We start from the raw sequence: 22,929 nt of genomic DNA on the forward strand, positions 1-22,929 counted from the left end.
CCGATATCAATATCAATAGCTTAACACTTACACTGAACCGGAAATCAACATTTGGTTAATCCCTAGGGCCTAGTGTTAGTGAATAGGACATTTGTAAATGAATTATAAACACCAGCCACCAAGATTTCTTCAGCAGACAATTTTGCAAAATCAATAACACAAGCTATCGGAAGTTGATGGTATTCATTGGTCAAAGCCTGAACACCAGCTGATTTCTTCTTCGGTGTTTAGGGCTGGTGTTCATGTTGATTAAAAACGAACACCAGCCCTAAACACCCAACTTTAAATCACTCATTGTCACAAAATAATGCACAAAGGTTGCGCAATGTTTATGAACTGTGCTTCTTCGATCGAAGGATATGGCAAGTTCTCGGAAAATTCAGAAAATGATTGATTGACATGCACTATACCATCTACAGTGCACTCCCACTTCATGACTACACCTCTCAGTGTCCCGCATTGGCAGGCCACACTGCATGACATGGCGTATTAAACCATCTTAGATGCTGCTTGTAAGTGTCGGCTTGCATGGTGATGTAGATATATAGTAGTCTTGCAGGTTCACCATGTGAGATAGAGAGAGAGGATTGAGGAGTCCTGAAAAGGACTCTGACTCGGTAATCTTTATTGGGGGTGTGTAGTCCTGAAAAGGACTGTTTGTTATCTTTCTTAGCATATAGTTCTCAGGAGAACTATAGCGCTTGGAGAGGATGAGTGGCTCTATGATGTTAAACCATCTGATGTTAAACCATCTTGCATGCAAAAGTCAATGTGGCTTTACTGCATGTACGTCTGGACCCCGTCTTATGGAAGAGTTGCCATTGATTTCAAATAATTTGCAATTATTGATATCGATTGCATCTCCTAGCTTTTTAGTAAAGAGTTGCATTTGATATCTATACGCCAATTTTGTTAGGCATTCAAGTTTAATGCACAATGCTATGATCGAATTTGCTTGCATGTCAAGTGAAGTGTATAGATTACTATGGTAATTTTACTCATTTGCATATTTATGGTAATTTATGCAAATAAGGTAATAAATCCACATTTTTACCCATAAATCATATATTCTTCAAATTTAAACATTAGTTTTCACCACATATATTCTTTAGACCATAATACAACATAATAATACAACAACAAAAATTGGAAGAGCCAGGTGTTTCCTATGTTATCTATTGTTTTAATAAATTCTTAGGTATTTCTGTGTTTTTTAACCTACCGTATGTATTTTATTGGTTTTGTTGTTTTATTTAAAATTCAACTAGTTTGACTCCCAAAATAAACACCTAGACTATAAACAAGACCAAATAAACTAGGCATTGTGGCGTGCACCTGTAATCCAGCTAACAATGGAAGTTACAAATGATTCAGCCGAGGATGCAGGTTCGAAACTGAGTCACGTCTTTCGGATGGTGACGTTTAAAGGTCGGTCCCCAGACGTAAATAATCATATCTGATTGATACAGGTCTGTAAAAACCAAACACACACACACCCAGACCAAATAACCAACGTTTTTATCTCTTTTGGAGAAAAAAAGATTTCCATATGTTTTGTACAGAAATTACGAGAATTAGCAATTTTTTGAGCTGACATGCAAAGACAAAAGGTTACGTAACTTTGTAAGGGTAGGTCCGATTTTCTAAAAATTAATTTCAAAAGATGCGAAAGACTCTAAAGAAAAGAGGCATAACATTTCAGCGCAAGATTATTTTTGATAAAAAAGTTTCGCAAAAAAATGTAGAGGGGGGTGGGGTGGGGGGGCTTTAGAAGCTAGATAGGGTTAAGAGCCCTGTAACTAATTATTTCATTCACCTAGCCGTTACTAAAAATTGTATTTCGATAGTCAGAATGGGAATTGCATATACCTACGTGTTGTTAGATAGACAAGCCATAATGTTTTTCCTACCTAGCAACAATAAATGGATGCAATTTGCATTTTGCCTTTCGATATTATATACAATTATATGTGACAGGTACGTGAATGAAATAACGTGTAACAAGGCACTTGACCTTTGAACTACTGAATTCTCTCATTCCCAAAGGCTTAATACAAGGACCACCCGGTTCAAGTGAAACAAAGATTTGTGCATTAAATTTGATTACATTAAGAAAATGGTCTACTGCACATTATTTGTAATCAATTGCAACTCTTTGCCAGACTGGACCCTGGATTATCTATCCATGTTGGAGAATCAAAGCACCAAGTTTGATATCACTTTCCTTCACCCATGCATGCATACTGCATGTCATCTTGTGGTGGTATTGAGCTGTGTTGCCTGGGGTAGAGCATCGGTGAAGAAGCGTAGCTTGGACGGAAGTAGCTCGATGACGATGGGCATGGCCTCGAAGCGATCATTGTCAATGGTATACCAGGCTTCCTCTGCCTGCAACATGATAATAATAATAATAATAATAATAATAATAATAATAATAAGACACATAAGGCTTTACAAGAACATAAGCAAATATTAGCTGGCCTGATTCAAAGATTCAAAGTGGATTATCTTTTCGAATGGCTGAAAGATGGTTTGTCCTTGACATGTCAAGGCCATTGTAAAATTAGCACAGCACATAACAAAATCAATTAAGTGATCAAATGTTGTAACATTCAAGTTAACAAAAGCATACAAGTATCACACAATAACCACACCGGTGTAGGTCAGGAAATATAATAGGGTCATTTTGGTGGTGGGGGGGGGGGGGCACCATTATAGGAGGATGAAATGTGAGATGGGAATGCCTTCGAGAGAGGTGAGGGGAGTCTGGTTTCATCTTCTCATTGTACCTTCTTTCCTGCCTCCATCTTCGTTTCCTGTTTTCTCTTTATGGACACCCCTCCCCCCTCTCTCCATTCCATGGCTACGCCACCACATGCCCCAACAAACTGCCTACCTCTACTAGATCAGGCTTGAGATGAATTTCTCCTGCAGGGATATCAGTCACCTTGAACGTCTCAATGTGATCCTGCTTGCTGGCTCTAGACCAACTGTACAGTGGACAAGAAAAGGATAAGATAGATACAGTCAGGAAATCTAAAATTAAAATGTTAGTCTGCACCTGGAGACAAGGACCTTATTTTGACACTTAAACATAATTCCATTAACCCATGAACCCAGCTACTTACCTGCCTCATTTGAAAATAAGAAATAGGAATTTCTAGCACGGTATGCCTTAAAAAATATGAAATCGCACTTGCAGCGGCAGTGTAACTGGCAATACACGAAATTTTGAAAAATCTGAATATTCAAATTTTCAGGTACTAAAAATCCAGAAAATCTGAATATTCTGGATTATTTGGAAAGGTTGGCAGGTGTGCAGCTACATGTACATGCAACTTTATCAGTCTCTAGCCATGTCAAAAGATAGTACAGGAGCTTATGAAGTGCGGTAAGACCAGAAACTTTCGTCATGAAACTCTCTCCCACAAAATAATTGAAAATAATTGAATTTCATCTTGGTACATTTATCAAAACACAAGAATTTAGTTTTCGTGTGACTTAAATAGAATGGCTATCATTAGAAAGTTTCTGGTGTTGCAGAAGCTGCCCTCCCAGCAGTTCAAGTTCAATTTATTTCTCCACAAATGCAAAACATAGGGAGCTACATAAAATAAAAATAAAACATACAATACAATAATAGAACATGTACATTATATATATATATATATAAAACGACTCCAGTTGGAGCAATGTATGTTTTAAAAAGAAAAAATCAGCAAATGTTGTGGAAGGGGTAGTCAAAAATCAAAAATGATTTGTTGAGGACTACCCCCAATAATAAAAAATAAATAAATTATACAATTAAAACTTTAAAGGTAAAATGATGTGGTGGTACCAAAAACGAGAAAGAAGAGGGAGAAAAAATATCAAAGACAAGGGGGGGGGGTGCATCTACCTATATGTGAATGTTGTAAAGGATGGGTTACTTAACAGGAATAATCTTAACTTAGCCTTAAATGAATACAATGAAGAACAATTTTTGATGTCAGGTGGAAGATGACTCCATACCATAGGTCCATTGAAGGGTATCCGTTTTTTGTAAAAAAAAAAAGAAGTCTTAGCTATGGGTATATGGAAACTATTTGCATTTCTTGTAGCATATGAATGAATAGAAGATTTCAGTATAAAAAGGTCATCGGTGCATGAAGGATGAAGGATGAGTTGTAAAGTCTGTGTAATGAAATTCTTATGAAGTTTATTTTTTCAATCACCTACTGCTTTCCATACTTACATATACATGCACATAGATCTACATTGTATTTTCTTGCAATGCCAAACTACAGAGATCTCACAATATTAAGCAACAGCAAAATGAGATCAAAGTCAGTACAGATACAGATTGAGACATATATCCCGATATGGACAGTGAAACATGATTATAACACACCTGACATTAAGACTGTGGACTTCCGAATGAACACTGCCCAATAAATATTTTTGTAATGTAATTGAATTGAATGCACAAATCTTTGTTAAAGGGGAAGTCCAACCTGATAATAAGTTTGTTTCAATATGAAGAGAAGAAAGAGAACTGATCAGTGAAGGTACTTTGAGAAAAATCGGACAAGATATTAAAAACAAAACACTTTAAATCTGTGAGTCAAAGTGGCCACGCAGTCTCTAAATATGATGTCACCCCTCACACTTTATCCTTTGTTAAATGCAAGAAATTTCCTTAAATTACTTTTTGATGAAAAGATATATTTTCTTCATACCTATCTCGATCATATATCATGGATAACTGTGTTCTTTTATGCACCCCCCCCCCCCAAAAAAAAAGAAGAAGATGGGGCTACTATTCCTTTCACATTCATAGAAATTGAGATTTTGGGTCATTCTGTCATTCAGATGGTGGTGAATTGTGAGGGGATGTTATCACAATTTCTGTGTGCATTGTCAATTTTTTTAAAAGATTATATGATTTTCATGATTTTGAAAGATTCATAACTTTTATTTCTGTTGTTCGACTTTTCTCTAACTCTGACTCAATTGTTTCTCTTTTCTGCTTCTATTCAAAATATTTTAATATCAGGGTGGACTTCGCCTTTAAGTGCCTTGTTACAAATCATTTCATTCAACTGTTACAAATAATTGTATTTCAATAGTCAGAATTCAAATTGCATACATAAGTTGTTGCTATGTAAGACAAACATTATGGCTTGCCCTACCTAACAAAACTTATGCAATGTGCATTCTGACTATAGAAATACAATTACTTGTAACAGGAGAATGAAATAATTCCTACTAAGGAGCTTCACAAAGGTATATGCATGAATTTGGTTGCAATACGTAAAGGGCCTATATATTCAGACATCTAACATGTGCTGCTTCTTAACCCTTACTGTACTGGGCTATTTTGAACACCCACTGACTGGGGGGGGGCCTGGGAGGCCCCCCCCTATGATCTCGGCCGTCGATTGTCCGATGAACACGAAAATTTGCATGTTTGTAGATATTTACGTAAGGAACAAGATGGTATAATTAGTTTTTTCCGAATATGCAAATTTTTGTCATTAGCCTAATTAATTATGCGAAATGCGCTAATTTTATGCATTTTACAGAAAACGTGTCAAACTCCACTTTTTAAATGTTGAAACTCATTATTCATATGAAACTTCTTTTCTAACACAAAAAAGTTATTTTAATGTAATTAATAATGATAATTTATGCAAATTTTGATGGATTTAAAATTTTTTTATTTTTTTTTTGATGACATGCGCATACTAATTGTTATGTAACGCCTTATAGGTATATCCGATTTTGACGAAAATGGTATCAAAATGTGCGTAAGACTTGAGGGAAAAAAGTCATGAAACGACAATTCAAAATTCCAAGCGGTTGCGGCGCAATCTCCGAAAATGTCGAGGGGGGGGCCTCCCAGGCCCCCCCCCCCCCAGTACAGTAAGGGTTAAAGGTACTATGTCCCTTTTGCAGCCAACCTCAAATTCTGTAGAACTTTGCCGGAATCATGAATACGTCACGTATGTCCTATCTGTGAAATTTAAACGTTAGCAGTGTCCACATATTCAAATTATGCAAGGAAACACGTTTACTTGCTAGACTTCACTGTCAGACACTATTGAGTGACTGACTGGCTTTTTTTCTTCTTTGGTAATAACATACATGAAAAAAGTTGTAAAGGGTACATGAGCATTTGTCTACATCAATAACCCACTTCTTGTGATGGCCAAGATTAAACTGATTGAATCTTTGCGCAGCATAAAAGGTATGACCATTCGGTACAATTGTCTGAAAATCAAGACTATTACTTTTGGGCTCTATAGCCCTAAAGTCGATTTGACAACTAATACCCCATTCACAGTGGCCTCAAACACCGCGACAGCAGCGGGACTGTCCCGCTGCTGTCGCGGTGTTGTCTTCAGTGTTGTGTCAATATTGTTTCTGAGATTTTAGAAGAACACATGTAAAGCTTCAATCAAAAGAGGGCGCCAGATGGCCCCATCAGTATTAAAAGCTACTCTCTCGTTACTATACCAATCTGACTGTACTATCCTTTGTCGTCTGACATTAAATGCCATCGAACTAAGCTTGAAACAAGTGTGAAGGCTCGGACCCGTTATAAACTATCGCGGGATAACACCGCCTCGCGATAACGCCGCGACAAACTATCGCTAGGTTCGCCTAGCTACAGCAGCGGGACAGTCCCGCTGCTGTCGCGGTGTTTACTCAGTGTGAAGGCTCTCCGCTATAACACCGCGACAAACACGTGTGATTTGTTTACTTACCTATCACTGACCTCTTTTCTCCAGCAATGGGGAACATAAAGTGAAATAGAAATAAAGTACCGGTAACCAGTGGATTCAAATTGATTTTATTATTATGTAGATATTATAATTATCCAAATAAAAATATTTCACACTTCAAAAAATTAAAATATTCTGACTGGAAGCAATAAAAATGCTAGTTTTTTAAAAAGTAATATGATCGAGGATACAAAAAGCTAAATCGAGCTAGCTACATGAGGAAGAGTGTGTAAAGTACAGCTAGCGCGCGCAATTTCAAGCAATCGAAAACCCCGCGCTGGAGTATTTCCGGTCATATCGGGGTCACTCGCGGGTCATGAGCCATGCATACACGTGTTTGTTACGGAGGTAATAAAAATCACCCGCTGCAGCGTGAATGGGTACATGATATTTATCCCGCTGCTGCAGCGGGATAACTTTTCTACTGTGAATGCATTTGTAGCGGTGTTATGGCGGTGTCGCCGCTCCGCTACAACGCCGCTACAAATTTCAAAACCACTGTGAATGGGGTATTATAGTCGTTATTTTCCCACTTGAAGACATTTTCAAGCCCCACCTTTTTTATTGAAGTTCTAAATTAGTATTATCTTTCAAATGCAGTTGGAATTTAACTTTTTCATTTTGTTGGCCTGCAAATGGGACATAGTACCCTTAAAGTAGGGAAAAAGTGAAAAATACATACCCTTCTTTCACGAAGTCTGTTCTTGACAACTCTTGAGGTCCAACTCTAAGCTGCAAAGCAGGTGGGCCCTGGAATAAAAGCATTTCAAAAACTCAAAATATTTCACAATTTGTTTTAAATATAACATTTTCATTTGTCAAAGGAGAGAAGCAAGGCAGTCTTTACAGGCAGGTGGTCTTTGTGTATCAATGGCAAATTCACCTCAAGGGAAACAAAATGTTTGATCTCTATTTAAATATAGACAGGTGATCTCTGTGAATGATATGTCTGGAGGGTCCTAAACGAGTTTTAAGTGCATATAAAAATTCCTGGGCATCGATTCACGAAACCGTCGTAGGTACACGTTCACAGACATGTGTTAAATTTAATAAACACGTTTCAATGGGTTGTCCGCAGACTTGTACTTGTGACGGTCTCATGAAATGCTGCCCTGATGTTTCCAACAGAATCATCATTCATTGGAAGTTCTTGCATAGTTTCCTGAGGGCACGACACATTTTGCAAAGCCTCGATCCGACCCCTTATATTTCAAGCCAATGACTCCTAAGAATAAGTTGATTTCATAAACCTCATATCTATCAGGTGAAACAAGGCTGAAAACAGATTGGTACTGCCAGCAACATAAACATCGCTTTGTGAACACTTAAGGGGAGAATGCGCCTGTAGTGCTGTAAAACCTTTTCACAACTCTGTCTGAGTGGATAAAATAACTTTCTTTCTGATAACTGCAGGTACTAGGAAGGCATCATACCTCTCTCTTGCTTCCACTGTTGTCCGTCATGATACACAGTTCTACAGTTGAGATGTCCAGTTCTTCCAATATTTCCTCTTCCACCTCTTGTACTTCAGGTTCTTCACAGTAGAAATATCAGAGATAATCATGGGCTTAAAGTCACAGATTTACATTGTGCGAGAAAGAGCCGGCTATCAAGTTTGATAGCTTGAATGGTTTATCATAAACACAGTGGGAATGTTTTTCCACAGTATAAGGTTTTTGAATCATCAGAATTGAAAGAATAAAATCTTGGTGAAAATCACAAACAATCACAGCACTGGGCACTTAAATACATCATGCATACATGTATATATGACTACAAAACCATGGGACATCATAACCTGGTCAAAAGTTGTAAAATATTTTTGAATTTGTATGGAATAGGACATTTCAAGAGCAACAATTTCCATTGGATGCTGATGCTGTAATGGTATTTATCACAGGGTAAGAAAGAGAAGATGAAAACTCACAAAATTACTAATTTGTTTTAACCTCTACCAGGGCGCTGTCTTATAATCGTAATTATTTTGTGATTGATATCAATCACAACTATGTACATAGAGATAGAGAACTGCAAAACTTGTGATTGATTCAGATCAATTGCAACTCTTTATACATCAGCGTTTGTTTACATCAATAACCAACTTCTTGTTACAGCCAAAATTAAACTGATTGAATCTTTGCGCAGCACAAAAAAGTACACCATTTGGTACAAGGGTCTAAAAATCAGACTACTTACTAATAGGATTGCAATCCTTAAAGTCGATTCCACAACTAACCATCGTTATTTTCCCACAAAAAGACATTTTCAAGCCCTTTAGTTTTGAGGAAAGTTCTAAATTAGTATTATCTTTCAAATGCCAGTGGAATTTAACCTTTTCATTTTTGTGGCCTGCAAGTGGGACAAAGTACCTTTGACATGAGGGTACTAAGAAGGAGAGGGGAAAAGGGGGAAATGTAAAATTAATTGTAGATATATGTCCCTCCATGGGCCCACAGAATAAATCCTTCGGAACAAATTATGCAAGAAAAAATGGATAATGGGAGCACCATTGAGCTGTATGCCATTATATTTGTTGATATTGGAACTCATGCTCACTCTGAGCAAAGAATAGCCTCCTACGATTTCTGTTCAAACCATAAAAGCATTTGGCCATATAAATGTATATGCTTACAGGTTTTTTAATAGCCAGGATGATGTCTGGGCATTTACATGTAAACGACGCCAATTTCTAGTGGAAGACATCTTTTTTTTTTCTTCCCCTTCCAACATCACTTGATGGGCACCTTCTGGACAGCCAGTTTTTTTTATCTTGGCTTAAAGCCTGCATGTATACACCTGCCATAAGTGTAGGCTCCACATTCAAATATGAGGAGATAGAATATTAAAAAAATAAAATAACAAAAAAAAAAAACGCAAAACAGCAGTATACTTTCTACTAAATTTCATTTTGTCTCTCAAATGTGTTGGTCATTTCACTTTTCACTGGCCCACTATATAGACCCTGAATCTTGTTGGTTTCAAGCTCAAGTACTGCAACCAAAAATTATAAGAAAAAATTGATCACGTTTAGGGGTCATATATCAAAGTTGAAGATACTAGAGCAAATAATATCAAGAATAGATTTACTACACAGACAGGACTGTAATCCTAGACAAATTAGTACCTGGTTCCACTTGTTTGGGCCAGAGTCTATTCACGAGTCTGGTCCACCACCAGAGCTTCTCTGGAACGACTGGTTCGGGGATCTCCTTCGGGTGACCGTATGACGCATGACCTTTGACCTGAGCTGGAAACACCTAGCACGTTGATAAGAGATAGGTTTAAAGGGTCATCTTGAGTACTGGTAATGACAGAAATAAATTCTCACATTATCAATGAAAAGTACCCTACACAATTATATGGTATTATATGATATATGTTACCGTCACTGCCATATGATTTTGGTTAAATATAGATGAAGTAGATGGGTTTTTCAGCAATAGTAGAAAATAAAATTAATTTTCTCGCAGCAATACACATGCATAATGTGGTCTCCACATTAAATTTAAGCTATACTTTCAAGGAATGTGACTTCTGACAGTTTGCATTTGGTTTAACTATTATTGTGCTGGTCTATGCATCCTAGCTATTGCATGATAAACAGTGGAGTTACTTAGAGCTAAAAAACTGAAAGAGAAAAACTGAATTCCATTTCTAGAGATGGTTGTAAAAGCTAGCTTTAAAGCTGTATTTATTATATACATGTAGATATAGGCAGACACACAAGCAATCTTTAACATGGTACATGTATGCATTAGATTATATCACTTGACCAGATAATCTTCTTTTTTGATTATTAAAAACTAGATGGACCTCCGACTGCGCGCAGTCGAAAATGATGCCCCTGCCATAGAGCGATTCTACTAACCATTTTACTAAATAGAAACTACTATTCCATAAATGCATTCAGCAATGTTAAGGACACAACAGGAAAAAATAAAATGGACTTGTCAAAATATTGTAAAAATTAACAATGCTTATTTTCTGATACAGAATGTTTCATTCTTACAAAAATATATTTCTAGATAACTATACCTTGGTCAGACCTGCCCATAAGTAGCTGAACCTATACTTCAGAGGTCCGAAATACCAAAATCTGGAGAAAAAAAATATCAAAAACGTAGGACTGTAAACCAGAAACTTTTGTGATTTGTAAATAACATCAATTGCACAGCAAGAAACTTCCTTGAAAAGCAACGGTTTACTGTTGGGTCAGTTGTGATTCATCTTGCAGCATAAAACATTTGTCAAACCTAACCACTCACAAAATTAGTGAACTTTTTTGGCATGAGAAAGCGCCTTGTATATAATAATAACAATAATAATCATAATAGTTACATTTGTATAGTGCAGCTACATGTATGAATATACAGAAGTAACATAATACATGAATATAAGAAAAGTTTGTGCAATCTTTAAGGACAAGTCCACTCAAAAAATTACTCTATATTAGTGCATCCACACAAAAACATATTACTAAAATTAATCGAACTTGGATGCTGGTGTGAAGAATAAGATTCTTACAGAGAAAATAGGAAATTTATATCATCAATATAAAGAAAATAATTAGTGGATAGTGAGGACATGACATCACAGACTCATGAGTGAGTTGCCAATTTCTCTAGTGATTTTGAAAGTTTTTCATGTCATTAAAAATTCATAACTTTCTTATTAGTTATCCGATTTTGCTCAGACTATTTTTGATTGGCTAGTCTGATTTTTCTGCTTCTATTGAAAATAAGTTATTTTTGGAGTGGACTTGGGCTTTCAGTGCTACTGTTATTATAATATCATCAAATTACAAACTTCGACCCCCGACGAAACAATATACCTAATACTACACCAAGAATGAATCTCAATTGCAATCCTAACTCTAACCCAATGTCAATGATGAAATAACGTTCAGAACAATAGCTGCCAGACCAAATGACAGATTATTCCTAAACAGACACTATAAAATCCATTAAACGTTGACACTCACTTTGTAGCTTTCTCATTGGCATCGTGCAATGGGCCCCATTGAATACTATTCACAGCATAAGACTTGCGACCGTGTGTTTCATCCTGAGGGGTGGGGGGGGGGGGAGGGTGGAGGGAATGAAATCAATTTTAGAAGACAAATTTTCAGGTATAAACATAAAGCAAAATGTTATCAATGATGTTCTTGTTCTTGTTATCACCATCATCATCATTATCATCACCATCATCATCATCATCACCATCACCATCATCATCACCATCACCATTATCATCATCATCATCATCACCATCACCATCACCATCATCATCATCACCATCACCATCATCGTCATCATCATCATCACCATCACCGTCATCATCATCAATGTCACCATCATCATCATCATCACCATCACCATCACCATCATCATCATCACCATCACCATCATCGTCATCATCATCATCATCATCACTGTCATCATCATCAATGTCACCATCATCATCATCATTGTCACCATCCCCATCACCAGCACCATCATCATCACCATTATCACCATCACCATCACCATCATCATCATCACCACCATCAGCATCATCATCATCACCACCATCATCACCATCACCATCATCTTCTTCACCCTTGTGCAAATGAGTTTTTGAGTTCATCATACAATCTATATATGCACTCGAGTTGAGGCTGTATGCATCTATCGTACAAAATCATCTGACGTAGCTGCATAAACAGCCTCAACAAGAGCAGATTGATCCTGTACTGAATGAATTAAAACATGCATCATAAGTGTTATACAACAAAGCTCATAGATCCTTGTTATTTGATGAAAATAAAGATCCATTTCAAATAGTCTTGTGCCATTATAGCTGACAAAAACCCCAAAGTTTAATATTTTAAAATCGGCTTACTTTAGCGTGCAAACAGAGATAAGCAACCTAACCTCTATACGTGTTTGCGGGCAGTGCTATGCAGGTATAGGCCAACACCTGATAAGCGCACTAACCTCTGGGTGCACTGCTGCACATCGTTTACTTAAAAATTGTTGGATAGTACTTTATACCTTCGCACACCTTTCATGAAAAAACGTGGAATAGTCCCAGTAAATTAATCACATGTGACTAGGCGTGAGTTGTACAGTGCGTCCCAGAAAAAACGAAACCGAGAATCCTCGATGTTTTATCATAACTTAATCACAATTATAATTAATAAATGACACATATTTGGAAAGCTTAGATACTCCTCTTTCATTTGATGCAACTCATATGATGCATATTTCACGCATGAGTGATTAACAGCAATTTGAAGAGAGGAAACAAAAAAGTCATTTGCCGGGCAGTATCTGAATTTCAAGGAGAAAATCACATTTCTAGAAAGGGACACCTCAATGACACCTCAATCAGGAAAAATGAGCCAGGAATAACAAAGTTCTGTTTGTTTAAAGTAATGCTTGCATTTCCATAATTTGATCAAACTGGTTCGTTTTTACTGGCTTCTTGCCGTTGCAACGAACAGAATTGACAACAGACTTAACTCTTATTAAATATATTTGTGGCATTCCACCCAGTAAATAAGATCGATTGATCGATCTGTATCAATAAGGTCGATTGATCGACCTGTATTTATAAAAAACAAGTCAGAAAAAAAACTTGTGACTTGTGTTTTTTCAATACAGGTCGATCAATCGACCTTATTGATACAGATCGATCAATCGATCTTATTTACTGGGTGGAATGCCACAAATATATTTAATAATTGAAACTTCTCCCAGGAAGCATTACATTTATAAAAGACTTAACTCTGTTTCATTGGCGATCAGCCATGCACAAAGAAGACGAAAGACCTGATGCCTGGTTGATCTTCAACGTAATGGAGTTAAGTCTTTTGTCAACTCTGTTTGTTGCTACGGCAGGTAGCCAGTGAAAACGAACTCGTTTGATCAAATTATGGAAATGCAAGCAATTTTAAACAAATAGAACTTTGTTATTCCTACATGTAGCTTGTTTTCCTGATTGAGGTGTCATATGACAGGGCAGAAATTGAACTTTCTAGAAATGTGATTTTCTCCTTGAAATTCAGATACCGCCCACCAAATGACTTTTTGGTTTCCTCTCTTCAAATTGCTTTTAATCACTCATGCGTGAAATATGCATCATATGAGTTGCACCAAATGAAAGAGGAGTATCTAAGCTCTCCAAATATGTGTCATTTATTAATTATAATTGTGATTAAGTTATGATAAAACATTGAAGTTCTCGGTTTCATTTTTTTCTGGGACGCACTGTATAATAAACATTTGTATTGTAAATATTCCTATTATTATTTTTCAAATGTTATATCACCTGTACTGACATGACATCTACTTGTCTGGTGAAACCCTTGATGATTGCCATTGCAGAATTGCACATCCATCTGTAATACAGTCAAAAATATTTAAAAGAACTTGAGTTATATACAAATCAAAACCATTTTCATTACCTTGTATGGCATTTCTGTTACACAACAAAATTAATCTATTGATCTCCCTAACCTAAACCTTCCATCAGTGCTTTCATAATTTAATTCATTATCAGGTGGGCTGTATATCATACAGACCACCTTATATTTTTGTTAAAATCGTTTTTATCATTTATTTATTATTTATTTATCAGGTGGGCTGTATATCGTACAGACCACCTTATAATTTTGTTAAAATTGCCTTTATTATTTATTTATTTATTTATTTTTCTTTATTCTTACAACTTTTTTGTTAGCAAGATAACTTGAAAATGGATCAATCAAATAACTTGAAATTTGGCACACATATGTATAGGTATATAGGGAAATAGCAATAACGTTTTCAACCTTGACCTTGACTGATGACGTCATCTAGGCGCCATTTTGTGAAAATGAACTCATGATCATATATTCATAACAGAAAGTCATTTCTCATTCATATTTATCATTACCAAGGTCAACATCTGTCCGGTCAATTTCAGGTAAAAAAACGTTTGCGCATACATACGCCCGCGCATCAATGCGCGCGCAAAATTTTATAATGCTTCAAATCGTTTCAAATTCATTTTGCATACGTTTCAGGACATTTTAAGCATTTTCTAAAAAATACTTGTTCCAAACAAGTATGACATGTCTAGTTATAATTCCATCCCTTCGATAATGTTTACCTGACATCGACCTCTGCATCCGAGTACAATATCCTGGCCAAAGAATTTGTTGCTCCAACCGGTATAATGCCCAATGTCCAGTTTGAACTGACCGCTTGCTCATCCTCTCTTCTGAGTAGTCCAGTGATGACCTCTGCTACCGTCCCATCTCCGCCGGCGATGATCACAATGTCCGTCTTAGCCAGGGATCCAGCTAAATCCTTTGCTTCACCTTCCATCGAGGTCTGCAAACAAGAAATATAGAATAGACCGGTTTTACTAACATATTCAAATTTATGGATGTTTCTTTCCTGGGGACCTAGCAATGAGTTATTCCATTAACCTGTTATTAATGAATGAACTACAATACAAATCCAGTCTGTATACATAAGTTGTTTCTATTTCGGACAAGCATGGGGCAAATTTTCAGGTTCTCAAGAACAATATTTGTTTTAATATTAAAAAATTGCATAAAATTTGAATATATTAGTAATCCTGTCTATCAGAACTTTAGATTCACCATTCAAAGTGGTTATTTAGCACTTCCTGTGTTTTTGAACACCTGTCATGAATGAAAATTCAATAGCTTTAATACTTATGACTTGTCTTGCTTTGTTTCATTGTTAGATTAGGCAAAATATCTTCCATGAGACTAAACTTCATATCGAATGTATCTGTTTTTGTTTCAAGAAGAATGGAGCTATTCTTTTCAAAATGATGTAGAAGAGGAGGCCAAGAGGGTCCTTATTTATATCCTTGGCTTATGTGATGTCCAAGCCACTTACTATGGTACTCTTCATAGGTCTATGATGTGGTATGTGCATGTAGGAATCGGTGTATAAAATGAGGCTTTGTAATGGTCATTATGACTAGAAGAAACTGAATAATTTGTCTGTGAAATCACATGTACTAAACAGAGTAACAGGTGTGCACATGGGACTACAGGTAGGCCTGTCCTCATCAGCTTGAGTTTGCCAAAATAACCCGCTATTTGAACTATCCCAATCGAAAATTAGCCAGATAATTTGCATCCTCATCAGCCCACAGTTGCAATTAGCAGGATATTTGATCGAGAAATATCCTAAGAAATATTGGTCTTGTTTCCAAAATATCCCGCTATTTGGGAAATAGCGGGCTAATTTGCGTCTGTACGAGCTAGTTTGTGATACTATCCAGAGTCTGAAAATAGCGGGTTATTTGGCAAACTCGAGCTGATGAAGGCAGGCCTCATGTGGCATGAGAGTTTGGTCCAAACTTTTCAACTATTTCTCATATTTTAAATATGAGGACATATAAAGAGCCTTCTTTTTCAGGGGACATTTCTAGGATTTCTCTGATCGTTAATCCCTCTACTGACAGCTCTCCTTGAACAAGTCAGTGCTTCAAATGACAATCAATGATTGAAATACCAGACTTATTCTCCTGTTCCCATCATTCATCATGCACTGCTATAAGTGAATTATCTTTGCAAATACAATGACATGGTCTACGATAGGTTGATCTCCTTGTTCCTAACCGGGTTTTTAGTAAATTGAAGGACTCGGACAGGCTGTATTTAATTTTTTTCTTCTTTTTAACTGTAATTTGAATTGTTTACGTATTGACTTTAGCGCCTACAAATACCCATGTGCCTGTTATATGAAACTTGTAAAAAAATAATCAAAAGGGATTATGGTGTACTATGGTGCATATGTAACCAATGGCTTCACATCAATTGTGTGGGTATTCCCTCCCAAATCTATGATGATCTGTCCGAGGATTTCTTTGGCTGGCAATGCAACATTTGTATTCTTAAAGGGATCCGGTAACTTTGTCTTTACTCTTAGATCCTTTTAAAAAATCCTTGATTTAGCTCATGCTGCAATAATAATTATAAACATTTAGGTCAGTCAGGAACCCCATGACTTTTACAAGCAGATCACCTGTCTAATTATCAAGATATTTATGATTAAAAATCAAAATCAAATTTTGCGTTTGCCAAACGGTTTTCATAACACTACAGTCTATTGGGAAAAACAAGTATGGTAAAACCAGTCACTTAAAGGTTTTTACTTTTTTGAGGCACTTCTTGATCATGTCTCTGTTTTGGAAATGCATACCGTAATTAACGGTGTATAAACCGCCCTTGTGTATTAACCGCACCCCTCTTACTTTTTTCTTCTTTTTTTTGCCGACAGAGTCGGCAGCAAGCCAGGTCCGTGTTAAAAAACCCACGCGGGAAGGCCTTTCATTTAACTGCGAAGTGCAGCTGAATGTGTAAGATCATTAATGTAAATTAAAAAACAGTAGAGGACCTAGGATAGAAACTTGTGGTACGCTGTGTAATAGAAGAAAAATTGGAGGAATTATTATTATAAACTACATATTGAGATCTATCAGAAAGATTACTTTCAAACCAAGATGACAGACAAATTTGAGTGTTGTTCTAGTTTTCTAGTGGTGAGTCAACACACCGATTACTGAGCTGGGAGACATTGCCAGGCATAGTGCCAGGTGGAGGGGCATAAATCGGAACTTTAAAAAAAAAAAATACACCATAAATTACAGTAATGCTCTTAATTGCCAACTCTTGGGACATAGAAGAAATCATCATTCCCTTGTTCTTATGTATAAAATTATTAATAATCTAACCCCTGAATATTTAAGAAATGAATATGAGTTGATAATCCATTCCTACCTTTTCCAAATTAGAGCTAAAATAGAATTACCCAAATCGAGAACAAATTACCTCAAAAGATCATTCAATTCAAGTATAGAAACGCAAAGGCCTACAACACACTTCCTCATATCAAATCGTCCCCTAGTATTAATATATTTAAATCTAAGATTGCAGAATTGTATTTAATACATGTAATGTTTTTCTTTGACAATCAATTCATTTACTGTTGTTCAGATGTGTTTATGTACTTGTTCTGGACCCCACGGAATGTGTCAATCCACATTGTTATCATGTTTTTATACGGAAATAAATACTACCACTACTGTATGATATTTGACCTAACTGACATAACGAGAACAAGAAAGCTCACTAATGATTCTTTACCTTCACCACAACCATGCCACAACTAAACTTCTCTTTAAAGCCAACTCAGGAGAGCTAGTACATGACCCTTTTAAATGTCACCCTTGTGAGTCAAACATGTCACTAATGTCCTTCGGCAAGGCATGGGAACTGGTAGGATGAGAAAGCATTTGTGTTATGCCCTCACAGCCACTTTGGTTAGAATACTCCGCAGGGAGTGGAGATGGTGCACGTTGTGCATGAATGAATCCAATGACTGGGGTAATGTCTGTGAAGCGGTTAGAGACGGTAATCCGTATTAAGTGCTTTATAAATCCAGATCATCATACCTGTATGATTTCAACATCAAGACCGGCAAGGTGGAGAAGTGGGGCAGCATTCTTCTGGAAGAGCTTCTTGGCTTTGCTAAAAATGAAATAATAATAATAATAATAATAATGATATTGGATTCTCATATAGCGCACGTATCGACCTTGCAAGGTCCTCAAGGCGCTCCAACATTACCCGGCTATGCTAGGCTGCCGATTTCGACGCTCACAACAAATAGAAAGGAATCTCAAAGAGTAATGTTCATACAAGCACCCCTGTTCATATCAAATATATAAATGACATCAATCCATAGTGAATAAATGTCATCTACTTTCCTACTTGAGTTTGTTCCATGTGAGTGTAAATTATATGTGTATCAGTAATCAAAATTTAACAATGTTCATGAAATAACATTGAGATGTCAATGCCAAATGATTTGAACACCTGATTAGAAATGGAAAGGTCTTGGATTCAAGGCCCAGCACATCACTTTATGGGTGTATCTACATTGGGCCACAACTGAAAGTTTATGTAAGATTGAAAAAAGGGGCTTAGCAGTGGATTACGAATATGCAATGTTAAAGCATCCATTGTTTTGTATTCTGTAGGTATCAAAGTTTGCAAATCGAAACGATTTTAATAAATTTCTTGGAGCAAATATATCGTCATTTGTACTACATTTTGTACCTGAATTGAACACTTTAGTGGAGAATGGCACTGAAACCTGTTAGAGAGACAACCTAGGTAGAAAGACAACTTGTTTATAAAGACTAATTTTTTGGGGGGAGGGTTGCTTTTCTTATTGAAACTTTTAATGAAGTAACCTGTAGGTAAAGAACATTTGCCTACATTATATAGATGATTTTCTTGCTTTTCAATGAGAAATGTTTACCCTTTTCTAGCAGCTGGATTCAAGAAGACAGTTGCTTTAACAGGTCTGCTGATGGTCTGTGTGAGTTGCTGTCCATACAGCTATGAAAGATAGAGACAGAAAAACATGCCATAAGTACAGGACACTGTCAAACTAAAACTGGTCATAAGCAGTCTCCACACTAATATATTTCCTTGAAAGGGGGTCCAGATTTATTTTCTTGGAGTCTTGATGTATGAGCCCTATGGAAGAAAAAAATAGGGAAAAATGGGGGGGGGGGGGTGGGGGCGAATGTCCCAGGCACCTGTTAGTGTTGAGCCGTGTCATAAGTCATCGCTCAGTCGAAAATGTATTTCTATAGATGAACCTACACATTTCATGATCATATCATATGTAGACATTTTGGACTGTCCTTAGCCTTTAGTTCCATAATCTTATACCCCAGTCACAACACTGTAACAGACACCAGATCAAAAGCAGATACAAAACTCCAAATTACATCGAATGGACAGAATCTGGAACCGTTGTTTGGCAGTGTGCCTGAATTTTCAAAAGGGATTGACTTGCATGTGAAACATGAACGTACTGTACAGCATCAACAGATCCATAAGATTGTCAAGTTAGCATTGCTGTAGGACTCGAGCGATGTACATAGCACCACAATGAATTTTTGAATTTTACATAATGTTCGCAAATTTTCAATAAAAAATTGACTATACGATAGATCCTACTGATGATTCAGTTTGCATAATTACCTGAGCTTGTCTGCAGTATTCCGCTCTCAAAAGATCTGCCCTGTGGATTGTATCGAGATAGACAGGGGTGAAGAAATTTGGTTAGAATATTACTACAATAGTGATTAGTTAATTTAGTTTAGTGTACTAAGGTGCACGCGCAGAGTTTGATGAATTTAGCAAATTCACCTCGTGCATATTCAGCATTTTCGAGCGAAAGGCGCTCTGTAGCATGAATATTCACATTTGCTGCGCTGCTACTGTGCATGCGTACTTCCTCTTCGTCAAAATTTGTAATCACTTCCGTTTCACATGTCGGAAAAAATGTTGCCATAACCCGCTGTTTGATTTGTGTTTCAGGATTCGATCTGGAGCTCCCTGGAGTTATGACTCTCTATGCTTTGCTGGAGTGGGTTAGGATTAGGTTTAGTGTTACTTAAAAAGCTTAAGTCTCAGGGTATGGGTGCCAATTGAATAAGGCTAGGTGATATCAATATCATATTTCATAATGGGAAAGTACACTAGCGCAGCTCAGTCCGTCTTCTTCCCTCTTCTTCAGGGACCCAGTAACTTTGTCTCAGATTCTGAAACAAAATCCTGGATTTAGCTCATGCTGCAATGATAATAATAAGCCTTTAGGCTTTAGGTCAGTCAGGAATCCCATGATATTTACAAGCCGATCGCCTGTCTGATTATAAAGATATTTATGTTTGGAATTACAAATTTTAAAACGGTTTTCATAACACAACAGTCTATTGGGGAAAATGAGTATGGTAAACAGTAGGGGCGCTGGTCCGAGAATGAGGATCGTCCTCATAAACAAGGATATCCTCCTAAACGAGGACAAAATGCGTCCTCAAAAATAAGGGTCGTCTGCATTTTCGAGGACGTTTTTTTTTCATCAGCGCTCTGGGGGTTTCATGTTACAGAACGGCCCGCTGGCGATGCCAAAAATGGATTCCCCGGGGGAAAATAACCCTAGTTCACCATCTACTTTTATGGGTTGTCCGTCTTCCCAAGGATTTATTGCTTATAATGTGAAGGTCTCTGTACAAAGTCAATGTAAAATGCATCAAGAAAATCATTGCAGAATCCGTTTTTTGCATCGCCAATGCGCCGATTAAAAATATGAAACATCTGCGAAAAAGCAGACGGTCCTTATTTTTTGAGGACGCATCTGTCTGTGTTAAAGAAGACGATCCTCGTTTATGAAGACGATCCTTATTCTCGGACCAGCGCCCCTAGGCCCTACTGGTAAAACCGGTAACTCGAAGATTTTTACTTTTTTGAGGCACTTCTACATTTTTCTTGATCATTTTGAAGCGCAATTTTTTTAGGGCTTCAATATTACTCCATATCACAGGCACTGATAACATGTCGGGCCATGCATCTCAGATTTAACATTGTTAAACGAAGCCTTTAATAAAGACTTCATTAAACTAAGTAGGGCCTATATAGAGTAAAGGAGCCGGTAATCGGCCAGCTCCAGTTTTCGGCCGATTGGTTGGATGCAAGGTAAAATCACTCTAAAATACATCGCATAATAGCATAACACATATCCCACTCATACCATACCATGCCAGTGTCACTGAAGAACCACATTTGCAATGAAAAATATATCCTAAAATATCACATTTTAGCGATGTAATCGACGGTCCCGCTACCCGAATCTGAAAAATCAAGTATCTTACGCGTGTATGTAAGAAATATGGGTACCATAAAATCAGCTTTATTTCAAGTATTTTTCAGATTTAGAGCCCGATTTTGTGTTAGTCGCAAGCTCAAAAGTATCTCATCGCATATATTAAATCAATGCAGCCGGACCCTGCCACGCACACACGATATGTCTGTCTAATTCAGATTCCAACTTCCGATCACCGCTGTGCCTGTCTTCGGCCAGGCGAGCACCAGGGAGCTCCGGCGTGGGATACCTGCTCCGCCCGCTTGTGCTGTACATCAGCGCGGAAACGCACGGCGCGCGGGAGCGCTTCCTATTGACTTTGTACATGCGACCGTAAACTGAAACGCTTGGCCGATAACTGGCTCCAAAACAGTGAAAATTGAAATGAATATTGTCATGGCAATTCGTGATTTTTTTCTGGGATTCTTTTTTTGTTTAAATAATAATAATATTTGCTTCATGATTTGAACAAAAAATGATAATAAATAGGAAGTTAAGGGTCCTAAAAATAGGATTTTGTCTTAAGTGGCCGAAAACGGGCTCCTTTACTCTACAGTAGTACTGAGTAGTAGTAGGCCTACACAGAAAACTGCCAGTGGGACTGAAGTCAAAGTAGTCTAGTACAGTTTCAATTTCTCGGTACAGTTTCCATGGTTTACACTTTCATTTATCTTAATCACTAAAATGAATGTCACAATTAAGTTTTCCAGACTCACTTATATCGGTCTACTAGAAAGTTTGCACCCCATACAGACAAAACTGCTAAAACTGTTGACTTTTTCCAGTGATTTCTCAATGTGCGTGCTCCGTTCATGAGGGCTGCCATCTTGATGCAATATAGACTGCATATTAGTCTGGAGGCACAGACCCTAATTTGACACTTAATCAAAAAATCATTGTGCCTTGAGAGAAGTCTAGCCAAGCTACCGTAGTCCTTAGATGTAAAAAGAAACTGAACATTCTTAGGTGCCTTACTGGGACTACATGGGGAAGCTCCTCGAAATCCCTGCTAATGGTATATAGAGCATTGATTAGATCGTTATTAGATTTTGGTTGTGAAGCCTATGACAGTGCGGCTCAAAGTATAAAGAAATCACTTGACTCCATTCAATATCAAGCCTTGAGAATTTGTGCGGGAGCTCTTCCTCTTACATCATTAGATTCACTACAAGTTGAACTAGGTGAAATGCCCTTAGACTTAAGAAGACAGATGCTGGCGGACAGATTCAGACAAAAGATTGAAATGCATCGAGATCACCCTGTCATATTAGCCCAGCTGGCAAATGGAACTTTTGAAGCTCCAAAAGAATAACAAGCCATTTGGATGCAGAACAGAACTAATGAAACATTGTACTATCGAACCTTACACTATACCTAGTTTCCCCCCTTGGAAAATTAATGCTCCAAAAGTGTCGATAGAATTAAGCGAAATA

The 22,929-nt window shown here is 37.2% G+C and overlaps 1 protein-coding gene across 1 annotated transcript; it reads right to left on the minus strand.

Annotated features, from left to right (window-relative positions):
- Nucleotides 1-1,744: 1,744 nt before the first annotated feature.
- Nucleotides 1,745-22,342, minus strand: LOC100892801 (acylglycerol kinase, mitochondrial). Its single transcript, XM_030980947.1, has 13 exons — nucleotides 22,213-22,342; nucleotides 19,837-19,876; nucleotides 19,103-19,182; nucleotides 18,231-18,306; nucleotides 14,901-15,124; nucleotides 14,079-14,148; nucleotides 11,749-11,831; nucleotides 10,803-10,863; nucleotides 9,892-10,024; nucleotides 8,201-8,301; nucleotides 7,450-7,517; nucleotides 2,897-2,990; nucleotides 1,745-2,388 (listed from the first exon to the last, which is right to left on the minus strand). The coding sequence occupies exons 1-13, from the start codon at nucleotides 22,320-22,322 to the stop codon at nucleotides 2,251-2,253; spliced, it is 1,278 nt and encodes a 425-aa protein (XP_030836807.1). The 5' UTR covers nucleotides 22,323-22,342; the 3' UTR covers nucleotides 1,745-2,250.
- Nucleotides 22,343-22,929: the final 587 nt, after the last annotated feature.

Source organism: Strongylocentrotus purpuratus, unplaced genomic scaffold, assembly GCF_000002235.5.
Source record: "Strongylocentrotus purpuratus isolate Spur 01 unplaced genomic scaffold, Spur_5.0 spur5_scaffold_11, whole genome shotgun sequence".
Taxonomy (NCBI): domain Eukaryota; kingdom Metazoa; phylum Echinodermata; class Echinoidea; order Camarodonta; family Strongylocentrotidae; genus Strongylocentrotus; species Strongylocentrotus purpuratus.

Coding starts and splice junctions, on each gene's coding strand:
- LOC100892801 (XM_030980947.1), bottom strand. CDS start 22,322: ATGGCAGCCCTCATGAACGGAGCACGCACATTGAGAAATCACTGGAAA. Junction 8,302..9,891: donor GCCCAAACAAGTGGAACCAG/GTACTAATTTGT, acceptor TCTACTGTGAAG/AACCTGAAGTACAAGAGGTG. Junction 2,991..7,449: donor ACAGACTTCGTGAAAGAAGG/GTATGTATTTTT, acceptor TCCACTGTACAG/TTGGTCTAGAGCCAGCAAGC.